Genomic DNA, 24,572 nt, shown 5'->3' on the forward strand with positions numbered 1-24,572 from the left:
TGGGCGGTAATTATTTGGGTCCTCTCTTTCCCCCTTTTTGAAAATAGGGACAACATTTGCCCTCCTCCAGTCTGCCTGGACTTCGCCTGTTCTCCAGGAATTGTCAAAGATGACTGCCAGTGGTTCTGAGATCACATCTGCCAGTTCTTTTAATACTCTTGGATGCAGTTCATCTGGCCCTGGAGACTTGAATACATCTAGACTAGCCAAGTATTCTTGTACTATCTCCTTAGTTATTCTGGGCTGTGTTTCCTCTGCTGAATCATTTGCTCCAAATTCTTCAGGTCGGGCATTGTTTTCTTTATCGGAGAAGACTGAGGCAAAGAAGGCATTGAGGAGTTCAGCCCTTTCTGTGTCCTCTGTTTGCATTTCACCAGCTTCTCCTCTGAGTGACCCCACTGTTTCTTTGTTCTTCCTTTTGCTACGGACATACCCATAAAAGCCTTTTTTGTTGCTTTTAACCTCTCTAGCAAGCCTGAGTTCATTCTGTGCTTTAGCTTTTCTGACTTTGTGTCTACACGTGCTGGCTATTTGTTTGAATTCCTCTTTGGTGGTTTCCCCCCTTTTCCATTTTTTGTACACATCCTTTTTTTAATCTTAACTCAGTTAAAAGTTCTTTAGATAGCCACCCTGGCTTCTTTAGGCACCTTCCATGTTTCTGTCTCATTGGTATTGCCTGAAGTTGTGCTTTTACTATCTCCCTCTTAACAAACTCCCAGCCATCATGAACTCCCTTTCCTTTTAGTATTACTGTCCATGGGATCTCACCCAGCACTTCCCTAAGTTATATGAAGTCGGCTGCTGTCAAGATCGTACTCCTTTCATCCAATTAATAACATGTTTTTCAAGACTGCGAGCTTAGGGATGATATGCACCGCACACTGGTTAGCATGCATCTTTAGGGTTATGCGTTTTCTGCTGCAGAAAGAAAAACAAAATGCTTTAATAGATTTCCATGTATCACATCAGCATTTGATTTGTTGTAGAAGGTGTGATAGTGACACCCCAAGCATAGTAAATGAAATCTAAGTATCTTTTCACACATGCTATATATTTAAGCGGCACCCAACTGCCAGCGCTGCAGGAAGAGCACTAGGTGACTTCTTAGTTCTTTGTGGGATCTGCAACTTTCCCGAAGAATAAGATGGCCTCAGTAAGCCAGTCCATAATTAAGAAGATGAATGGGTGATTTTGTTTAATTTCAGGTGGGAGGTCCAATTTCAATAAAAGTGACAGCTGCAGCTTCAGTGCCATTCTCATGGACATTTAAATAAGCTTGGTGAATAGCCTGTAAAGAAAGCAAACAAACATTAGTACAGACAGTGACCCAGAGTTAAGTATATGAGAGACTCCTGCTCCTTCAGAGGAATCCATTGAAAGTCTTTGTTGACTTTGTCACTTCTTACTCTCGTGATCTCTTGATCTCACCCTCCCAACCAATCATGTGTGTGTGTGAAGTGTCATCTTGCACCTGTTAGCCTGGAGGAAGAAACTGGGAAGGTTTCCTTATGATCTCTCCTCTCCAAAATGATCCTTAATGATGTGTGATTCCAATGGTCTGTGTCCCATGACACCAATGAGCCCTATGCTGCTCCCAACACAGAGTCAGCACAGCATTTTAAAGAGTTGTGGGTATTGTATAGAAGCCTGAGGAGCAGGGTGCCTGGACAGCCTTGCCTTATTAGAGATCATATCTTAGACTTGCTTCACACATGATTTTTTCATCTATTGAGATGAATTCTGGATGGAAGGAAATGTGAGCACTCTTCCACACGTGAAAAATTGCACAAGTGTATCTTAAGTTGTATTTGTTTTCATGTAGAAGACACTGTGCACATGAATTTTGCTTACAAGGGAACGATCTCCATGTGTGGTGCCACATTCAAGTACTCTAAACCTCAACTTTATTTGAACCCTGAAATATATATCTGACCCAGGAAGCAACATATCAATGTGGAGTCTTACGTTCAATTCTTACACTATGTTGAATTTTGATAAACCTACCTTAGTAACCTTCACCTCAGGCTTCCCAGTAATTCCAGAGAGGTCTGCTTGGTCTGTGAATAATTCAGTTATACCCATTCTACTTAGTATCTCTATAAGATCATAGTGTCCATGAATCATTAACTTTGGAAGGTGAAGTACTATTCTCCTATTGAAAGTAGAATCAGAGGCTATTAAGATTTCACTCTTAGAAAATGTTTAGATGACACAATTTGTAGACACTTTACAGTTTGGCTAGATAAAAAATGTCAAGACTAAAGTTGTAAAAATAAGCACAACAGTGTAAAAATGCTACCTAATATTCACACAGCTTTAAATTAAAAATGTGTATTTCCTTTTGGATTAAACATTTTCCCCAACTTTTATTATGTTTCCGTCAGAGGAGTGGAGTCAATATGGTGGATTTAAGCACACATAGGCCTCTGCTGAATATAACATTTTGTATGTGACTACTGTTCCTTCTCTCAGATGCTAATTGCATCAGTGGTGGTAGTGGGAGCAATTCTCCCTATGTGGTGCCGAAGGAGACAAACAGCCCATCTACAGCCTCAATACACAGTTGCTGTTTGCTTTAACCAGCCCACCGATCCAGAATGCAGTACAGGCTTAGATTATCACAAACAGGCTGCATAGAAATGTAGACCACTCCCCTGAGTTTTATTTCAGGGCAGGTTTTCTTTTGGTTTCACTGTCAATCCATGGGTGAATTTATTTACTTTGCAGTGTTTTCTAAGGGACAAATCAGGGATAAAACTATAGGACTCTTCTTTTGATTTAGACCATTGGCCCTCCTAGCCTAGTATTGTTGACAACAGGGCCAGCCTGCCCATGCGATGGGCTGAAGCATCTGCATTGGGCAGTGGCACCCAAGAGGTGGTGCCCCTTGTGGGCGCTGTATGGAAGCAGTGTCAGCAGCTTTCGCCAAGATCTTTTGAGAGCTAACTAGAACCCAGATAAGGAAGGTTTCAGAGGGGGTGGGGGTGGGCTTTGGTGTCAAGACAGCTGTGGGGAAGCACCTTCCCATTTCACCTCAGGCAATGAAACAGGACGGACCATTCCTGGTCTACCACGACTGGTTGCTGTTCTCATGGATTTCAGGCAAAGGCCTTGAAATCTAGCCCTGCCTTGAGATGAGGCCTGAGGCTTTCTGCATGCAAGGCATGTGTTCTGTGACTCAGCTATGGTCCTTCCCATGAATAACTGATCGCAACTAACGGGGCAGTCTGGGTAATGAAGAGGTGCCAAGAAGGTAAAAAGGACTATCAAAGACAATTCAGGGGAGATGAGACTTTGGGACTAGAGAACTTTAAGCATGGTTGGGAAGATTAATAATTGGCCAAGTAGCTACTTTTCAGTCTCTGAACTGAAGCTTAAGCTGATCCACCACAAGAGGGAGGGAGGAGGTCAGTAGGTGGCCTCATCCCCCCCCCATTGTAATTCAGTGTTCATGGCAGGTCTCCTCTCTTAAATGTTAATAAAGTTGTGGTCCTAGTGTGTCTTCCTACTTATACCAGGCGTGCGCACTATTTGTGTTCGCTGTGCATGACATCTTTGGGTTTGTTTTCAAGCTGTACTAGCAGATGGTAACACCTGCACTCAATGAGAACTTTGAATATTAAACTCCATTAGAACCTCATTTGTGCCTATTGAATATATATTTATATAACCAGCCTAAGGTTAGTACACACACACACGCACACACACACGAGAGTAATTTTAATGCTTGCTAAATCTAATATTTTAAATTTTAAATATATTGTAATTTGTTACGATGCACTTATTAAATACAGTGGTACCTCTGGTTACATACTTAATTCGTTCTGGAGGTCCATTCTTAACCTGAAACTGGTCTTAATCTGAAGCACCACATTAGCTAATGGGGCCTCCAGCTGTTGCCACGCCACGCACAATTTCTGTTCTCATCCTGAAGCAAAGTTCTTAACCCAAGGTACTACTTCTGGGTTAGCGGAGTCTGTAACCTGAAGTGTCTGTAACCTGAAGCGTCTGTAACCTGAGGTACCACTGTAAAAGGTTGGGTGTATTTTTCCCCCCAAAGAACAGGAAAGTGTTGTCTAGTAGTTTGCATTTTCTGTTCTCTGTGAAGAGAACAGGAAGCCCTAGATTGTATCATGTTCCATGGACACATTGAATAAGGACTTGAATCTGTATTGTATGCATTTCACTCTAGAATCAGAAAACATCTGTGCAAGAGATGTGGACTTATTAGCACTGATGGATTTTGCTTTTCTTCCCAAGAGATCATGGTTGAACAAAGGGTTTTCCTCCCTGTTATTTAATCATAGAAGATGATAACAGCTCTGAGGCTGAAAGATGCGGGCTTGCTTCAGGTCACCCAGTGAGCAGGAATGGCTATCAAAGTCCTGCTTGTTCCAGGTGTAATGCCCCCTTTAAAGGTGTGGTGATTTGTCTGCTAGAGCGCACAGACTTACTGTTGCCTCACTGATTTCATCCATTTTAGCAAGAGGTCTCTGTTCAGACCATCTTCCAATTGCTTCAGTTTCCCTTGATCAGGCAGAATGAAGAATGCTATGGCACCGCTTTTGTAAGGGAGCTGACCACCTCATAGGACAGACTTTCATCATAGTACGTCTTAAAAGTGCTGTCTTTGATCATCATGGGAACTTTCACTGTTGTTTGCACATCCACGAAGAAGTCTTCTTCTCGAGTGTTCTGACTATTAAAAGGACTTTCCCAATAATCTAATGAGGACAATAACAAGAGGGTACAGGTCATTCCCATAAGATCTGGTTTGGATGGGTGGGGTATAAGTAATAAATTATTATTGTTGTTGTTGTTATTATTATTATTAATTATTATTATTATTATTATTATTATTATTATTATTATTATTATGTATTATTATTATTATCTCGCTAGGCTTCCAGAGACAGTGAGTCTGCAGAGTTCTGCTAGGAGATCTTGCTTCCACTCCAGCTGCCCTAAAAGTCTGGGAACTGATGGTTCCTGGTTGTTTTTCCTCATTTAATTGGCTTACAGTGTGAAATATTTCTTCTTGATGCTCCATCAAGAAACATGCACTACCCTCAAGATGATATTTGGACCTCAGTTCAGTGCTTCACATCAGTGTGAGGCTCATTGTAACCTGCTTGATTCAGCTGTCAGTCTATCTGCTTAGTCCACCTCCCCTTCATTATCTGAAGAGCAACAGTGATTGTAACTCCCCCCCCCCCTTTTGCTAGAACTTGATGGAATTTGTAGGCATAACAGCCTCTCTAACGTTGATAAAGTCTACAAAGTTGCAACTAATTCCCATTAACTTTCTTATGATGGTAGTGGTAGGGAATTGAAGGGAATTTGCAGGCAAGATCACATGCAAAATTTCAAAAGGACAGATGCTGTGTTATTTCAAATTTCAAAATGACAGATGTGTTATTTCAAGCAAAGGCTGATGTTACGATTCTGAGGTGGGCAAAAAAAATGAGTCACTTAAATATCCCCTAGTGCTTTGTGGGTCTGACCTTTGCAAGTATGAGAGCGCTGCCATTTGATCAGAAACCTGCCAAATTGTGAACAATCTGGGCCAGGGTCCTTTGTGCTGCACACTTTAAATAAGACATGGAGGGACAACTAAAAGGGATTTGCTTTCCAGTTAAAACTACAGTGGTACCTCGGATTAAGTACTTAATTCGTTCCGGAGGTCCATTCTTAACCTGAAACTGTTCTTAACCTGAAGCACCACTTTCAGGGTGTTCAGGGAAGTTTTTAATATGTGACATTTTAGTGTACTTTTCATCTTTGTTGGAAGCCACCCAGAGTGGCTGGGGAAACCCAGCCAGATGGGCAGGGTACAAATAATAAATTATTATTATTATTATTATTATTATTATTATTATTATTATTATTATAGCTAATGGGGCCTCCTGCTGCCGCTGTGCCTCCAGAGCACAATTTCTGTTCTCATCCTACAGTAAAGTTCTTAACCCGAGGTACTATTTCTGGGTTAGCGGAGTGTGTAACCTGAAGCGTATGTAACCTGAAGTGTATGTAACCCGAGGTACCACTGTATTGCCCAATTACAAGTTTAACCTATCAATCACAATAGAGCTCTTTCTTCCCTCACCTTTTGCTTTCCCTTCCCTCATCATTTAACCCAGGAATAATTATGTACACAGGAAGTTAAGAGAATACACTTTTGTTATGTACTGAGTTAAATAGCATCCAAAATGCAGCAGTCTGATTGGTCCTAGAACAATAGGATTCAGAATGCAGCTGTCTGATTGGTCCTAGAACAACAGGATTCAGAATGCAGCAGTCTGATTGGTCCTAGAACAATGCAGCAGTATGATTGGTCCACAGGAGCCACCCAATCCAGCTCCAGGTGGAAGTGAATCCGCAACCTGATTGGCCTACAGGAGAATCCTGGAATTAGCCAATCACGTGCAGCCCATTGTGTAAATAATGTTTATAAAGCAGATATTGTGGGGGAACTTTCATTCCTCACTACTATGAGCTGAATAAAGAGCATGAAATCCACACTCGACTCTGAGTATATTTCAACTTTTTAGCTGATGTTCGCGAGAAGCTTTTTTTTTCTTTTTTAAAGAGCCGAATCTGCAAAGCACTACAGAGTGCTTCAGGGGCCCTGCTTTGAATTATCCCACCTTGTATGCATCCTGCTTCTAGTCTGACAAGGCCCAAATCTGTCTGTCCTCATGGTTTGGTTCAGTATTCATCTGAATACAGAGGAAACCCATGGTATTTGCCTTATTCTGAACCAATAGGGAAAGCTCCGGGGTGGCGGAAGAATATTTGCTATGCTGAACGCAGTTTCTGTAGCTCTTCTTCCCAAATGAACCCATCTCATTACAGTGGTACCTCGGGATGCGAATGGGATCTGTTCTGGAGCCCTGTTCGTGTCCTGAAGCAAATGTAACAAATGATGGCATGTCTGTGCATGCGCAGGTCACGTTTTGATGCTTCCGCGCATGCGCATGATGTCATTTTGAGTGTCTGCGCATGCGTGAGCAGTGAAACCCGGAAGTAACACGCTCCGTTACTTACGGGTTGCCGCAGAGTGCAACTCGAACGCGCTCAACCCAAAGCACATTCAACCCGAGGTATGACTGTACAAGCAGAAAGAGTGATAATGTTGAAGGTTACTTATTGCCAGCAGGGGAATATCATTGGAGAAGGTCATTTCCCCCCCCCCCTCAAGTTGATAGACATTGCCATTCAAATGGTGTGCATGTGCTCTGCCATGTGCTCAATTTGGTGGGGCAAGACTTACCTGGGGCCCCCAGTATTTTATTCAAGTTGGCTCTCCTGCAACAGATACAACAGATTGAGCAGTATCTAGCATTAGTGCTTAAGCAGTGGACATTTTAAGTTAGTTACAACACCCTGCAATAATAATAAAGTAAACTCCATCTGACTTACCTCTCATGTAAAGAAAACTTATAATAACCAATACAGCTTTTGTATCAAGATTCTTGACAATATCAGTTATTTTTCCATGGGTTTTCTCCTTTATGTAGTTATTGATTTGGTTCTCGGCTTCTGTAGCATTTTCAAAGTTAGTAAGAAGAACATCAGCCTGATAAAAATATTTGGCATCATTCAAGAACTTTTTCCGCAGCTTAAATTTCTTATTTGGGAAAAGGGTATTCCCAATACTCCGTTGGATTTCGGCCTCAGTACTGTTTAGCTTCTGGATAAGATGACGGAAACCTCTATGAATTTTCTGCTCGCTGATATCTGTCTGGTTAAAGCAAAGTCCTGACAAAAGCTGACTCCGTGTGGTAGGATTTGGCTGCCAGCACCAGCAAAGCAAAGGGCATGGAAATGATTGTAGGAGAAAATAAAATGTTTTTCTTATGAGCCTCTAGAGCAACCTGGTGGTAGAATTGAAAGGCAAACTTAGTATTCCTTGGGACTATCTTCTCATAGGGTAAATTGCCTGGTTGACCGGTCTGACAGTTAGCAACAGCTAAGAGTCCAGCAAAAATCAAATACAGATTGAAATGAGGCATTGTGTTCCTCTGAAAGTAACCCGTAAAGAATGACATTTCCATTACTAGATCCAGTGACAATAATATAGTCATTGCCTGGTTTGCATATAAAGCCAATCTGTGGTTTGTTGAGCCAGAATGTGGTTTGTTTGAATGTCTGAACCTAGTGCAGACTAACCATGGCTTGTTTGGGGCAGCAAAGCACAGACTGCTTGCCTTACAGACCAGGACTTGCTTTAACTGTTGTTTGGCATTGTGCCTGAACTCCCCAGCCATGTTTAACCATGCTTTGTTTGCCACTACCCCAAGCTCCATACAATTGCCAACCTACAGACACATGAGACAAGAAAATAGAAAAGCAAAGAAAGTTCTGAAGAAAGAAGCCATGGTGTCTGGATACATCGGTACGAGGCGCATCAAACATAACATCCACCCAAACAAGCCATGGATTAGTATTATGTCTGAACAAAGCAAACTCTCTTGAGGTGTTTGCTTTCCAGATGGCATTCTTTATGATGATTGACCTATGGGAGTCCGTTCAGTGGTGGATCCTATCTCATTGCTGGGACTAGCCTAGAATAGCATTTGGCTTTTTTGCTGCTGCATCACACCGTTGACTCATGCTAGGCTTGTGGTTTACTAAGACCCCTAGATCCTTTTCACCTGTACTACTAGTAATCCAGGCGTCCACCATCTCATATTTGTGCAGCTGGTTCTTCCTACCTAAGTGTAGAACCTCCCTATGGTTGAGCCCAGTTCTCCAGTCTGTTCATTCTGAATCCTGATTCTGTATTCTGCAGCATTAATTCCCCCTCCCAGTTGGGTGTCATTTGCAAATTTAATAAGCATCCCCTCAACAACAAACTGGGGACAGAATCCTGCAGACCCCACTTGTCCCTTTTTCCCCCTGGATGGTGAGGAGCTGTTAGTGAGCACTCTTTGAGTTTGGTCAGTCAACCAGCTACAAATCCACCTAACAGTTATCTCATGCAGCCCACAGGTTACTAGCTTCTCTCTCTCTCTCTCTCTCTCTCTCTCTCTCTCTCTCTGTGTGTGTGTGTATATATATATATATATATATATATATATGGAGAATATAATGCAGAATATCATGGGGAACTTTGTCAAAAGCCTTACTGAAATCAAGATACACTACATCCACAGCATTCCCCTGATCCACCAAGCTTGTAAGTTTATATATTTTTTAAAAAAATGAAATGAGATTCATCTGTCATGACTTGTTTTTGAGAAACCCATGTTGGGTTTTAGTAATCACAGCATCCTTTTCTATGTCTATGTTTCGTTATCTGTTCTAGGACCTTTCCTGGTATCAATGCCAAGCTCACCGGTCAGTAGTTATTTGTTCAATTTGCATGATTCAAATCTCTGACTGGCAAGCCAGAGCCTGGAATTTCATGCTAATAATTCAAAGTTTATCTTCATCTCACCCTAAGAAAGTGATGTGGTTTGCTGGCACTGCAAATAGTGCATACTTTCCCAATTTAAAATAATATTTCTGTGACAAATTGGAGTTGTGGTCTGGCCGTCTATGGAACATTGTTTTAATCAAGAGTGGATTGGTTTAAATTCAGGCAAGTTTAATCTTAAACTGGGGTTCCATTAAAAGGCTAATTTGAAACATTGATTTGAATCACCTTGTACATATGAGAAACAGGTTAATAACTGAAAGGAATGACCTCAGTTGCAATGGGTATAATGGCACTGTGGTCTAAACCACTGAGCCTCTTGGGCTTGCCAGTCAGAAGGTCAGCGGTTCGAATCCACAGGACAAGGTGAGCTCACGTTGCTCTGTCCCAGCTCCTGCCAACCTAGCAGTTCAAAGGCATGCAAGTGCAAGTAGATAAATAGGTACCATTGCAGTGGGAAGGTACATGGTATTTCTGTGCGCTCTGGCTTCCGTCACGGTGTTCTGTTGTGCCAGAAGTGGTTTAGTCATGCTGGCCACATGACCCAGAAAGCTGTCTGTGCACAAACGCCTGCTCACTTGGCCTGAAAGCGAGATGAGCACCACAACCCCATAGTCACCTTTGACTGGACTTATCCATCCAGGGGTCCTTTACCTTTTTTACTTTTTTTACCTCATCCTTTGCATAGGATCACCTCAAACGTTTGCTCACACCCCACAAGTACACTCCTTAACATTCATCCTTGTAGGACTGTGCTAATCAAAGTATTGTTTTTGCATCCCCCTGGCCCAGAAGCACACATACCAAGTTAAGATTTAAGAAATTCAATAGGTGTTTGCCAGGACAGCAGGAAAACATTCTGGCAACAAGCAACTCACAGATTCATAAAAAACCATTTTAAAACATAGTATTGTATGTTACCTTTATGGATCATATGATGATCTGTTTCCCACTGTGAGAGTTCCAGCAAAGTACCCTATGTTGTACCTTAAGTTTGACAGTGATTGAGAGTGCAAGGTGGTCTTTCTCACTCAGACTTCCTGCTTCTATGTGCTCTGAATCTTGACTACTTGATAGTTATATGGAAAAATCCTCAATGAAGTCCAATGCAACCTCAGTGGTCAACAAGCCACTCCCTCAATTAAGTGTCCCAAATAACCAATCATATTCTGCAGCATCATGCTACAGCATCAGCAGCATTGCCATACATTCTCCGAATAGTTTCTTAAACAAAGGAAGGACGTGAGAGATGCCTATCAGAAGTTAGAGCTGGTCTAGCCCACTTGCCTAACTCAGTTTCCCCATCTCTCTGACCTTTATGAGATTGCAACAGTTTGGACAGTTTTCCTTTGCGGAAGGACTCCAGCTCAATGGTAGAGCATCTGCTTTGAGCACAGAAGGTTATTGAAGACCTTCTTTTTAACCAGCAGAAAAGACACGGGAGACAATACTGAGAAGTCAGAGCCAGCAGGATGAACTTGCCTGTTTCCCCACCTCTCCAGCTTTTACATGGTTGCCTCAAGTTATTTATTATCTAAATAATGGCTTCTATTGTTTGATTTTCTGATTAACAAACCAAAACAAAGGGGTTGTTTTGGGAGTGTTTCACATCATCTGCCTTGCAAATATGTTAATGTACAATAGCTCTTTGCGTAACAAAGCAAACTGGGGATGTTCAAGGTCGTCATTCATGTTAATAAGTCAGCTCACATGGTATAAATTGGCTCTTCAGCTACCAGCTGATCCAAATGTTCATGCTAAATTAACCTTGTGAGATAATCCAGATCGGAAGACCAGGAGACAGTCTTTTTGGAAGAAATGGGTGGAATGTGGCATATATGCATTAGATCAGTTGATAAGCTCAGATGGATAATTTTAATCACTTCCTGTTCTGCAACTAAGGTATCAATTAACCATGAATGAAAAATGACAATATTTTCAATTACAACATCTGTTGGTGTATTTTTATGGCCTATCTGTTTTGAGTGCTTCAGCATTTCCTATACTGCTGGAGAGAATTACTGGATTTTTTCAGAAAATTCAACCTATAACCACTGTTTATAAATACTGAATGCATTGTTAGAGAAATTTGGAACAGGGAATTAGAGAATAGTATACAGCATAAACAATAGAAAAGTGCTTTAGAAGCTGTACAGAATATTCCCCTGAACATGAAGTTGATTATGCAAAAATTAATATTTAGAGTATATGGGCCAGTGTGGTGTAGTGGTTAAGAGCGGTAGTCTCGTAATCTGGAGAACCGGGTTTGCGTCTCCGCTCCTCCACATGCAGCTGCTGGGTGACCTTGGGCCAGTCACACTTCTTTGAAGTCTCTCAGCCCCACTCACCTGTTGTGGGGGAGGAAGGGAAAGGAGAATGTTAGCCGCTTTGAGACTCCTGAAGGGGAGTGAAAGGCGGGATATCAAATCCAAACTTTTCTTCTTCTTCTTCTTCTTTGTACAGGAATGCACTGTCTAATATAGATAGATATATGAGGTCTTCTTCCCAGACTGAGAGAGAAAATGGTGAAAAGTAAGTTATTTATTGGGACAGAGTGACTTTTGCAGCTGTTGTTAAAGCTGCAAAACAACAAAGCACGGGACACAGCAATGGAGAAAATTCTGGAACAACAATAGGAAATCAGCTCTGCCCAAGGCCTGCTGGATAACAGCAACAATTGGGGGAAAGAAAGACATAACATCTTATAAGGACAGGAAGAAACACCACGAATAGAATAACTGCAACACACAGGAATTACAAGGATATAGTTTGAGTTCCTTACTTGTAGCTTTATAAATCACTGAATATGCCAACACGAATAGAAGTTATTAATATTGCAGTTGTTGTGTAAAGGATTGTTATTATGACTGGAATGTAATAGAAATTAATAAGATTTTGGAATGCAGAAATAAAACAAATAATCAATTCATCCAATCTAGCATGCAGGGGGACACTTTATCTAAATTATATAATTCGGTATTTGAACTATTGGTATTAATAATTATTGTAACTTAACCTTTAAGGTCAAAAATAAAAGTATTTCAAGGGGCAGGTCTGTCCAAGGTGCTTTCAACAGGCCACCCTATGCAGTATTGATGACCTGAGATATGGGACTGCTTGCAGTTTTCCATCCTAAATGGTTGTGTGTATGGAGGATGGGGAGGAGGCCACAGACACTCATTCAAGTGGAAGAAAATTTGTTTCTAAACAGAGAAGATTAAAATAAGCAACATGACCACCTAATGATAATATGCTATAGCAGTTAGCTGGGAGCCAATCAGAGCATTTTTGTTCGTTTGCAAAGTAAGATTTTTATTTTAACGTACCAAATTATGTACCTAATATTATGATGTAGCTAGTATTAGGGGGGTTATTGGGTTGTTTTTGTTTTTATTTTGAGCATTTATTTTGTGTATCATATTGTGATCTCATCTTGAAAACCACCCTGAGACCTGTGGATACAGGGCAGTATACAAATGTATTTTATTCATTCATTCATTCTGGTTCACACATATGGTTTCATCCATCCCATATATGCATGCATAAACAACAGTATGACTAATATTCACTATTATAAATACAAATGAATGATACATCACTGTCACCATCATCATTTGTGTACATCCCTAAATCACAAGGTGGTTTACAGGAGAAAAATACAAAATGAGAACACAACATACATAATAAAATAATATTTTTTTGTTGGGAGCCACCCAGAGTGGCTGGGGCAACCCAGTTAAATGGGTGGCGTATAAATATCTTGCCTGGCACCTACAGATATGTAATGAAGGCGCCAGGTGAGCCTCCCTGAGGAGAGCATTCCACAAATAAGGAACCACTTCAGAAAAGACCTGTTCTCATGTTGCCGCCCTCCAGACCCGTTGTGGAGGACATCCACAAGAAAGGACTTCAGAGGATTATTGCAGGGTCTGTTAATCTGGGGAGAAGTAGTCCTTAAAGTATTGTGGCCCTGAGATGCTGCAGTCCTGAGCCTACATGTGCATTATTTGCAACCAGTTCTCCTGCACAGGGCGCTGGGAGCCAAGCAGGCACCTACCCACCTTATTCCCAAAGCCTAGTAAGTGCTGGGCTTTGGGAAGGAGGTGTGAAGGCTCTGTCAGGGTCCCTGGTTCCTCCTGCCTCCTTCCCAAAGCTTAGCCAGCACTTGCACAGTTTGGAGAAGGAGGTGGGACTCTAGGACTCTGCCAGAGCCTTGCACCTCCTTACCAGTACTGCAAGGGGGTGGGGCATTGCATCAAATTTTGGCCCTTGTCAACTCATAATTCATAAGAACATAAGAAGAGTCTGCTGGATGAGGCCAATGGTCCATCTAGTCCAGATTGGGCAGGGGCTTTAGGACTCTTCCCTTGCTTTCCTGATTGGAGAACAGTGTTGGATATTCTCTCTGTGTGAGAATCATTTGTTCCAGAAACAAGAGAATAAGTTTCAAGAAGAAGCAGAAGGCTGAGACTGTTTTGTCAATAATAATAATAATAATAATAATAATAATACATTATTTATACCCCGCCCATCTGCCTGGGCTTCCCCAGCCACTCTGGGTGGCTTCCAACAAAATATTAAAATGCATCAAATACTAAAAGCTTCCCTAAAGAGGGCTTCCCTAAAGTTAATCTCTTTGACATCTGGTGGAAGGGCGTTCCACAGGGCGGGCGCCACTACTGAGAAGGCCCTCTGCCTGGTTCCCTGTAACTTGGCTTCTCGCATGGAGGGAACTGCCAGAAGGCCCTCGGCTCTGAACGATGGGGGTGGAGACTCTCCTTCAGATATACTGGGCCGAGGCCGTTTAGTGCTTTAAAGGTCAGCACCAATACTTTGAATTGTTCTTGGAAACATACTGGGAGCCAAGGTAGCAAGGATGTTTTCTGTGGGAATTGTTCTTTGGACATGCGCAGTGTGACAGGAAGTACTGATAACGGTTCTGTGTAACTTGTAACTTGTTGTGAGTCTCTTGCTTGCACCTTGTGGTGGACTCTTGTTGGACTCTAAGCATGCTTTGATCATGGCAGTGGTGAATGTCTGTACACATTTGCTACCAATATGCTTTTATGCCTGTCAAGTAAACCTCTACACTTGACTGAATCTTTGTGGCGTCCATGAGTGTTTATTGCCTACTGGTGTACCTTCAACCCCGAAGATGCTTCCAAGGAAGGAGCTGCGTTGAGATGTAACTCTGCCGAGTATGGATACTGGGACACACACACATCCATCTAAATCATCCATCAGAGGTTGATGGATTAATCCAACAAACAGAAAGGTGTATGCATGTAAAAACTAGCCTGCTGTGCAAAGATAATATTTGCATTCATTGCTGAATCTTTGCCTCTGGCCCTGCCCATCACAAGCACTTGCCCTGTCCCAGGATGCACAGAAGGGAACACTGACCTTGATTTGAAAAATGTTCCCCTCCCCTGCACTAGGGATTCATCTATTTGGGCAGCCGATATATATATAAATAGGGTGATAGAATGGGTCTGAAGCTACCACATCACAAGGTACTGTTCCCAAATTTGCAGGTAATGCTGATTTGTTGACACCAGTTGGCCTTTTGCCCTTCCTTTCCTCCCCAAGTAACCCAGTAGTGCAGCTGAACTGGAGATACAATAAGCAAGTCAATTCAGTGCTGATCAAACCAATTAGTTTATTGAGTACATGCTGATTAACAGTCTGGTGATCTTGGTCTACAGCTACTTCTCTGTAGGATTGAAGATCTTCGCCATGAAGAGGATACTGTTAGTAGGTTCATCAACCACCATGGTTATAAAAGGCTCGTTGAACTTAACGATAGTAGGCATAGACATTGGCACCATGTCCATAGAAGAGGCTGCTGCTGCTTCTGTTCCTCTCTCATCTATCATCATCATAGCCTTATGAAGGGCCTGTGCAAAGGAAAGATTGGGGGGAGGGGGAGAGACTGTCATGCTGCCAATGGATGGATAAAATGCAAATGTGTTTTCTTGGACTAGGGGTGGCTCACAGTTTTTTGAGATTGAGGGAAGCATTCTCATATGCCCAAACTTCCAAGAGGCAGAAGCCCCACACTCTCGAACACACACCCTCATATGAGCACACACAGAAGACACACACAAACACCATTTTTCCTGATGATGAGGGAGGAGGTGATTTGCATCACCATCGGGGTGTTCACACCAGCAATGAGTCTACTTCTTTTCTTTCTTCTTCTTTGCCACTGCCTCCAAAATTGGTGGGGGTTTGGGAGGGGGAAAGAATCAACTTGAGTGGCACCAGGGTTGTCTTTGTTATTTATTACATTTGTTAGCTGCTTTAGACCAAAGAAAACAAATGCTCAAAGCAACTTATCAAGAAAAACCAGGTGCACTTTGTATGCTTCCTGACACAGGGTTGGATCCTGAGTTTGCAAAAGGGTTCTGTTTGCAAAAGGGCCAGTTTTCACAAGTTTCCTTGTCTCCATGCAAGTCCCTTCCAATTTCCTGTGAAAATTCACCAGCATTTTAGTACTTCTCCCCAGGGAAGTTACGTTATTAAAATGTGATACCAGAAGGCACCCAGGAACTGGCAATAGGAAAAGTGTGTTTTGATGGACAAAACAAGGTAATGAACATTTTTAATCTACCAGTATGCCATGTGACATTTTAGAACGATATATCTAATATTGTTCTAATAACGTTAAAAAGGTCAGTGCAGATCCAGCCGAAGACTGTGTCCCTATACAGACTTAGCAGAGATCAAGCCCACAGTGGGCTAAGTATGTATAAGATTGCCCTGCCAGGTACACATATAAATTCCTTGGTATCCAAGGAATTGGAATTTACTGTGCAAGGTAGCTGGAACTTTGTCCATTATCTACATCCCATAGTTGTCTTAAAGTGGTGGAACAGGTCATTTTACTTTTTTCCAGAATCTCTAGAAACTTTGAGTTCTTTGAGAGGCCCCGAGTTCTTTGCCCTGGGGCTAATTAACAGAAAATGTTTACCACCCTCACCAAATGACAACACCTGGATTTTTTGAAGGACACCATGATGCTGAAACACGTTAGCCTGGTGATATGCAGATGCAGAAATTCAAGCCTTCACAGCTTCTACCATATTCATTCTCTTTCCTACACACACACACAGGGGCGCCGACTTATAAAAAATATTGGGGGGGGGCCCATACCGACTTATAAAAAATATTGGGGGGGGGCCCAAGACCTCCAAACCGCTGCTGCTGGGGGAACGAAAGGGGCGAGCCCCGGGCTGCCCCGACCTTAAGTGAACCTGTGAGGGCCCGCCCTTTGCGGCAGCCGATTGGCTGCCGCCGTGGGCGGTGAATATTAATGAGCTAGGGGGAATCCCCGCTTCTCGCGGGGCTGACGCCAGCCCCGCGAAATTGTTGATGGGTCGAGAGCCCGCAACCCCACCCCCTCTCTAGATCGGGAGTGGCTTTGTTTTAACTCATTACTGAATGTATTTTAAAAGGTAACTATCGTCAAACAAGGAAAATAAAAAATACCAACATAATTTTGTGATTTTACAAAGCATAATATAACTAATAATTTTCTTAAATTATTGGGGGGGCAGAGCCCCCCCAAACGAATTTTTGAGGGGGCTCGGGCCCCCTCAGGCCCCATGGAGTCGGCACCTATGCACACACACACACACACACACACACACACACAAAAGCCCCAACTTACTCCCGAAAGCCTGTGCTGAGGCTGCCCTGTAATTCCAGACAGGTCTGCTCTGTCAGTGAATACATCAACCACACCCATGGTGTACATTATGTCTTTCAGGTTAAGCTCTCCACTCGCCAAGCATCTTGGAAGATACACATCTACAGAGCTATTCAAGAATAAAACAAGGGAGAAAGACAAAGAAGAATTTATTAATCATATGAGAAAATACCATGCATATTAGGCTGTGTATATTATACAGCAGAATGAAGTGGTAAAATGGGCTTAGATGGATGGCTATCTCTCTCTCTATAATGTACCACTACATGTAAAAATCCTTGCAAAGAGAGATCCAGGCTAAGGACTGAGCTAGAAAATTTTCCCTGCCAGGCTAGCTTTCTATTTTCAAGGAGGGAGAATTGCATGGGGGAGTGTTCAAAAGTGGTACCCTCACCTGTATTCCAAAGTGAAACCATCTATGTTACCTCCTTATTCTCATGTGCAAACCCAGGCTGCATTCACATGGCAGTTTATTGCATTTCCCCAACATTTCCCTGCCCGTTAATTTCTGCGTTTAATTTCAGCTTTCATGCAATGTAAAAAAACCACTTTCAGAAATCTGGCTGAAGTTTAAGGCTCATTCTGCATTGTTTGGAAATGTTTATCTTCTGGAAGCATGTAACCTGAAAATGAGTGCGATATCTGCACTATATTCTGCTATTTTCCCAGAAGACAGCTTCCTAATCTCCATGTGTAGAGGCAGGCTACCTGAACACCAAATGCCAGGGACAAACTATAAGGAAGGGCTGCTTAACAAAGAGTGTGCACCAGCAACAAAGGTACAACTTGGACCCTGATCTGTACTTTATCACAAAGGCCATCTCAGTCTGAAGTGCTCCAAAGGCTGCTTGGTTTTGCTTTATGTCCAACGCTGGGGGAGGGGGAGGAATGGGACCACAAGTTCTCCATCTTTGCCATCAGCTTTCTTAGACAACAGCTATTTCATCAGATACAGTATGTCATATTGAGTGTCCAACATCTTGAGTCCCAAAACACTGGAAGAAGCACATCTTCCAGGCTGTGTACCTGCACAAAATCATGTGACCTGTGTGAGATCACACAACCCAAAAGATACTTTTCCAGGGCAAGATCTGCCATGCTCTCATACAATAAAACAGGATGTCCCAGTTTTTCTGGGACACTTGTGGGGTGTTGTATGTCCACCCCCTGCATGCATTTGCTGAAGTAAAACAAAGATGGGGAACTTGTAGACCTCCAGAAGTTGCTCAGCTACAACTCCCTTCATCCTTAGTCATTGGCCAGGATGGCTGGGACTGATGGGAACTAGAGTCCAGCAACATTCAGAGGGCCTCAGGTTCCCCACTGCTGAAGTAAGGCTTTTCCTTCAAAAGCTCACCCCACAATTGTTCTTATATCTCTGAATCTGAGCTGCCTGACACCAGAGTCAAAAGTTGAAAGCTGTTACCTCCGTGTGAGTATTCTCTTCCAAGTCCGCAAAGCACCACATGACAAGCTGTTAGCCACCCTCTCCATCTGCCCCTTGTCGGGTAGGATAAAATAGGAAGCGGCATGTCCTTCGTAAGGCAGCTTCAAAACGGTGCACAGTCGCTCGTTGTCATAGCCGGTTTCAAACATGCCCATCTGAAACATCATTGGCACTTTCACAACCGTGTAAGGATCCACGTAGAAGTTCTGCTCTGTCGTGTACTTTGGGTCAAAGGGCTTCTTCCATTTGGCTTACGGAAAAGAAGAAAGGGATATTATTTTTTTAAAAAGTGGCATAGATACTTGTTACTCATTAGGACAATTCTACTCTTGCATAGACCTGTTTGCATGCAAGAAGCTGCAGGTACTTTAGGACACTCAACATTTCTTGACCTTGGCTAGATCTTTAGTCCACGGGATTTTGTCTTCTATCTCTTTACCTTTCATTTCTCCAAGTTGTATCCAGTGTTAGTCTTACTCAGAGTAGAGTTCCTGAAAATAATAGACATGACTAGTTTGGTTCATTAATTTCAATGGGGCTACGGGTAATGGAATTGGCTTGTATGTGGTTGTATGTGGTTGAATACAACTTCAGTATTTGGCTAATAATTCATATATGGAAACATATTTAATTATTTGTTCCACTTTTTCATCTAAATCAGAGCTTGCTGTATTTCCCACCTTCTGTCATTGTGCCTAATTTAAATACTTTTACTAAGTGCTCTTTAAATACTTTTACTAACTTCAGTGAACACAATAAGGAATTCCAGGCATTTTACTGGCCTTGGAAGTGCAGGGCATAAGAAAGACAGAAAGACAGACAGAACAAGAGAAAGAAAGAAAGAAAGAAAGAAAGAAAGGAAGGAAGGAAGGAAGGAAGGAAGGAAGGAAGGAAGGAAGGAAGGAAGGAAGGAAGGGGTTAGGACATTGAATTAGGTTCTGAACTGAATTGAGGCTGCCTTGCACAGTCGTAATTACTGAGGTCACCTAATAACAGATCCATTGCATAGAATCACTGTGAAGCAGGAATTGGTTGCCTGACCAAATTCTCTTCCTCACAAACAAAAGCAAACATCAGTACACAGGATGAAGTTCTACTTTGGAACTACGTGGGAAGTGACAAGAATCTAGGATTAGCCATAAGGTGAGGAAAGGAGATAACAGGGCAGGCCCATTAGCTTGTTTTACCTTTCATGTAAATATAGCTAACCAGTAGTATTTCAGTAATTGGGTCAACTCCATCGACGAGCTTAGAAATCTTCCCATGGGTTTTCATTTTGACATATTGATTGATGTGCTCCTCAGTTACTGCTGTGTCCTTAAAATTTTCCATATAGATCTCTCCTCCATAAATGTTCCTGAGCTCCCTTAGGAACTGAGGTTGTGGATGCAACTCGTTTTGCACAAACAGACAATTCCCCATTTCCATTCGGAGGCCTGAACCTCCGTTGCTTAATGAGTAGATGAGGTTGTGGAAGCCTTCATGTATCATCCTCTCCTGAATCTCTGATGGCTTGAAGTCAAGTCCTCTAAGGATCTGGTCTAAGGTGTTGGCCCTAGCACCCAAAGCCAGCATCGCAAAAGCTGTGGAGATACACATGGGAGAGAAGACAATGTTCTTCTTGAATGGACTGCCCCGGTTGCCTCCATTGGAAGAAACCTGCCTGAAGAACTTGAATGCAAAGTCTGAATTGCTGTTGACCAGGACCTGGTTTGGAGTCTGTGTTCTTCCTCCATTGGGTTGGTTTTGGCGGTTCATATCTTGGGGGTTGCTATCATAGTTGTCACACCTGTTCATGTAACTGCTGGGATTCACAGAATTTGGTAGGTTAAGATTGTTAGCCAGGATCCCAGCAATTAAAAAGAAGAGGAGGGAAATCGCCATTTTCCCCCTTTAAAATAAAGGGGGGAGGGAGAAATAAAAAAAACACATTAGTTAAATTAACTCATTATTTTCAGCTGCCCCCCCAAAAAAAAACTAGTGTGCTATTTGCACCATTGGCTGTAAACCATGGTTACCCTGGATCATGCAGGGGCAGAGGTAGTAGCGTCCTTTTGGTGGCACTGCCCTTGTTGTTAGAAGAAGAGGAGGAGGAGGAGGAGTTCGGATTTGATATCCCGCTTTATCACTACCCGAAGGAGTCTCAAAGCGACTAACATTCTCCTTTCCTTTCCTCCCCCACAACAAACACTCTGTGAGGTGAGTGGGGCTGAGAGACTTCAGAGAAGTGTGACTGGCCCAAGGTCACCCAGCAGCTGCATGTGGAGGAGCGGAGACACGAACCCCGTTCACCAGATTACGAGTCCACCGCTCTTAACCACTACACCACACTGGTTAGGATAGAGATGAAGGAAGGAGGTGGCAAGGTTAGGGGCACTTCCCCTGAGCTGCCCCAATTTCACCGCTGCCACCTCATCCCACCTCAATGAATGTAGCACCCCCACCTTCATTATAATTCAGCAGATGGAATATTGGGTTCCATTATAGAAGACTTGCAGGCTCTTCCCTGTTGAACTTTGAAGTCCACTTACAGGAACATTAGAGCATGAGAAGAGCCTGCTGGATCAGTCCAGTGACCCATCTAGTCCAGCATCCTGTTCTCACAGTGGCCAACCAGATGCCTATGGGGAATCCTCAAGCAGGACCCAAGCACAAGAGCCTTCTCCCCGCCACTGCAGTTTTCAGCCAACCAAATTTTATAATGGTCTATTATTATTGCAATATTTTTTACATAGCATTGTGCGTGCATAGTTTGTCGCAGCTTCCAGCTCCTTTGCATTCCCCTTCCCCTTTATACTTAATAAAAAATACTGGATAACATCAACCCTGATATGATTTTATGAATACCTACATCGTGAAGGAGCTCATGTACACACCAGCAAGCAATGGCATTAAGATTTATCCTTTGTTTTCATTTTGTTATTTTGCAGTGTATTATCAACGTTCATGTGCACAGCTATAAACGAGAGGGGCCAGGGTTGGGGAGACAGGTGTAAATTAACTGAAGGAACTGAAAGCTGCAGCAAGCAGCCTTTCCCCCCCTTTTTAGAATTAAGTTTAGAAAATTTTCTAGTTAAAACTGAATCCAGGACGAGTGACACGCAGGGAGAGATAACCCTGGGACAATAAAACAAAGGAATGGAATTGGAGTGGGATTGGATATTCCCCCTGTTTCAAACATTTATTTAATACAGTGGTACCTTGGGTTACATACGCTTCAGGTTACAGGTGCTTCAGGTTACATTCTCCGCTAACCCAGAAATAGTACCTCGGGTTAAGAACTTTGCTTCAGGATGAGAACAGAAATCGCGCGGCGGCAGCAGGAGGCCCCATTAGCTAAAGTGGTGTTTCAGGTTAAGAACAGTTTCAGGTTAAGAACGGACCTCCGGAACGAATTAAGTACTTAACCCGAGATACCACTGTACATTATTAAATAATATATTATTAAGAATCAGGCTCTTGTTCCATGTTACAGATAAAAGTAGAAGAGCCCAATGGTACAGCATTTGTTTGGCATGCAGAAGGTTCCAGATTCTACCCCTGATATCTCCAGGTACTGCTGGAAATATCTACAGTCTGAAGCCAATACTCAGCTAGAAGAGTAAGTCATCTGACTATGTTCACAGAAGCTGTTACCTCTACTTTCCTTGCTAAGGCAGGAGTAGAATTGTTTACATAATGCTATACCAGCTTCAACCAGTGGATGCCACTACAGTATGTCTAAGCATAAACTATCTCAGTGAGTTCTTGTAAGACTCAAATGAGATAAGCTTGTATTGGCCATGCTGAGCCACTGGAAAGGGTTGTGACAGGAGACCAGTGGACCATATATGTATGGTCAACTTGGGGGAGGAGGGTGAAGATCCTAGAATCATACAGCAGGAAGGGATCCCCGAGGTCCAACCCCTTGCAATGCAGAAATCTCAGCTAAAGCATCCGTGAAGTTGTCCTGTCTGTACAAGGATTTCTGTTGAAGGGCTCTCACTGGAAAACATTCCCACATATGGAATAAAGTGTGCCTTATTCTGCAGTCTCCCCAGTACAAAGATATTTTGACAAGCTCACTGCTTAATGGCTCATACAGTTAAACCCTCAATCAAACTTCAGAAGTGTTAATTGCTTCTATGCAGCCACCCAAGACAGTTTGGTGTAGTAGTTAGGGTACCAGACTAGGGGTGGCGAAGCCCAAGTTTAAATCTCACTGGGTGATCTTTGAGCAGTTGCTGTTTCTAATCTAGCCTACCTCATATGGTGACTGTGAAGAAAAAATGGGTTGGTTCAGAGGGGGAAATCTTGAGCTCCCTGGATGAAAGGGAGAATTTACAAAAAATGCACACAAAAATCCCACTAATTTCAGTACCCAGTCCTGCATCAATACAGCTGTGCACTTCCATCACTGAGCTTTGTTGAAAATGGCTCCTCCATGTGAACCAGGAAGTGACCTCTCCAGACAACGGAATGACTCTTCTTTTCTTGTCTCTGTGGCTACGATCTCCTGGGTTACATGGGCGCTGTTAGGCAGTTAAATGCGCATGCGCACTCCATCCGTTTCCCTCCCTTCCATGGCCCTGGGAGCTGGCAACCCACGGTACGCTACTGATATTACCTTCCATGTGACTCAGGTGCTGGAGAAACGTAATTACTCTCCTACCCTGCTTCTGGGTTTCTCATTTGTATCTGGTTGGCTATTGCAAGAAGCAGGACTTTGGACTAGAAGAAGAAGAAGAGTTTGGATTTGATAGCCTGCTTTATCACTACCCGAAGGAGTCTCAAAGTGGCTAACAATCTCCTTTCCCTTTCTCCCCGACAACAAACACTCTGAGGTGAGTGAGGCTGAGAGACTTCACAGAAATTTGACTAGCCCAAGGTCACCCAGCAGCTGCATGTGGAAGAGCGGGGACGTGAACCCGGTTCACCAGATTAGGAGACTACCACTCTTAACCACTACACCACAATGGAACTAGACATGTTTCAGGCTGCAATCCTAACCCCATTTACTTTTGAGTAATCCCATCTAATTCAGTAGGCTTTACTTCTGAGTAAACATAGATTGGCAGCCTTTGTCTGATTCAAAGGGCTATTCTGGTGTTCTTTGTGCCTTTAATAGCACCCTCCACACAGCCCCAGGTGCTGGCCACCCACGCTACACCACTGGGTTTGATCATTCTTTTTTATTTCAACGTATCAACGTACCAATTTCATTCTTCATCTCTCCACTTTCCTTTTTATTTTCTTATTATTTCTTGGTAACTTACCTTGCACAAGGATATTCTTCCACACTAGCTTATAAGAACTTTATGAAATTCACCAGCAAGCCCGCATTTCAATTAAGTAGGTTCATGAATTTCAGATATCCAACACCGTGACTAATAATATATTTATCACAAATCCCAATTTACTAAGAGAATTTTACTTACAGTTCAATCAATATTGCCCTGCCAGTCTCTCTGTGTCTTCACCACCGCTCCTTCTTCTTTGATCCCTTTGGGCGCTGGAGAAAGCAAAGCATCCTTTGACACTGGCAAACTAGTTTATCTGACTCATAGGCACAAAGGGAACTAGTTTTACTAGATGCCAAATTGACATGTGACTTTATAATGATACAGGACTGTCTGTCTCCTTGATATTTGGGAACCGGTTTTCATCAAACCGAATCCCTTTTTGAATGCATAAATAAATAATCAATCCACACCTCAATTGTCATGATCTTCCAACTCATTATAAACAAAAGGAACAATTTTGAAAATGGCAATTAAGCCCAAGCAGTGTGGATTAATTTGGCAATGACAAGCACTATCTAGAAGGCAACAGCTCCATATATCTAATTATATCCCTGTGCACTTGATATTCTTTGAAATGGGAATAATGTTCTTCAAAGTTGGTGAAAAAAATATTTGGGGTATAACATTTGAGAAATGGACCATACTCCTATGCACAACACCAATTCATATGATGAAGATTTCAAAACTATCTGTTCATGCTTGGTTGATGTA

At 42.5% G+C, this 24,572-nt stretch overlaps 2 protein-coding genes across 3 annotated transcripts; both read right to left on the bottom strand.

Moving 5' to 3' along the window:
• Positions 1-1,153: 1,153 nt before the first annotated feature.
• On the bottom strand, positions 1,154-8,270 carry LOC307222000 (alpha-1-antitrypsin-like; the record flags this gene model as incomplete). Its single annotated transcript, XM_079986988.1, has 6 exons — positions 1,154-1,288; positions 2,005-2,152; positions 4,455-4,527; positions 4,599-4,724; positions 7,423-7,795; positions 8,211-8,270. The coding sequence occupies 6 exons, from the start codon at positions 8,268-8,270 to the stop codon at positions 1,202-1,204; spliced, it is 867 nt and encodes a 288-aa protein (XP_079843114.1). The 3' UTR covers positions 1,154-1,201.
• Positions 8,271-15,060: 6,790 nt separating this feature from the next.
• On the bottom strand, positions 15,061-24,152 carry LOC307200501 (alpha-1-antitrypsin-like). 2 transcript variants are annotated; one of them, XM_079949039.1, is made up of 5 exons: positions 23,997-24,152; positions 19,767-20,470; positions 18,559-18,829; positions 17,094-17,241; positions 15,061-15,318 (listed from the first exon to the last, which is right to left on the bottom strand). In XM_079949039.1, the coding sequence occupies exons 2-5, from the start codon at positions 20,461-20,463 to the stop codon at positions 15,127-15,129; spliced, it is 1,308 nt and encodes a 435-aa protein (XP_079805165.1). In that variant the 5' UTR covers positions 20,464-20,470; positions 23,997-24,152; the 3' UTR covers positions 15,061-15,126. The 2 variants fall into 2 exon arrangements, with proteins under 2 accessions (XP_079805165.1, XP_079805166.1); XM_079949040.1 differs by lacking the exon at positions 15,061-15,318 and adding an exon at positions 15,366-16,520 and having other exon boundaries at positions 17,062-17,241.
• Positions 24,153-24,572: the final 420 nt, after the last annotated feature.

This window comes from Podarcis cretensis (assembly GCF_951804945.1).
Source record: "Podarcis cretensis genome assembly, chromosome: 1".
NCBI classification, from domain to species: Eukaryota; Metazoa; Chordata; class Lepidosauria; order Squamata; family Lacertidae; genus Podarcis; species Podarcis cretensis.

Excerpts from the sequence above, each read along its gene's own strand:
- LOC307200501 (XM_079949039.1), bottom strand. The coding sequence starts at position 20,463 with ATGGCGATTTCCCTCCTCTTCTTTTTAATTGCTGGGATCCTGGCTAAC. Across the intron at positions 18,830-19,766 it reads TAGCTATATTTACATGAAAG|CCAAATGGAAGAAGCCCTTT; the intron begins GTAAAACAAGCT and ends CTTTTCCGTAAG. Across the intron at positions 15,319-17,093 it reads CTCAGCACAGGCTTTCGGGA|GCCCTTCATAAGGCTATGAT; the intron begins GTAAGTTGGGGC and ends TCCTTTGCACAG.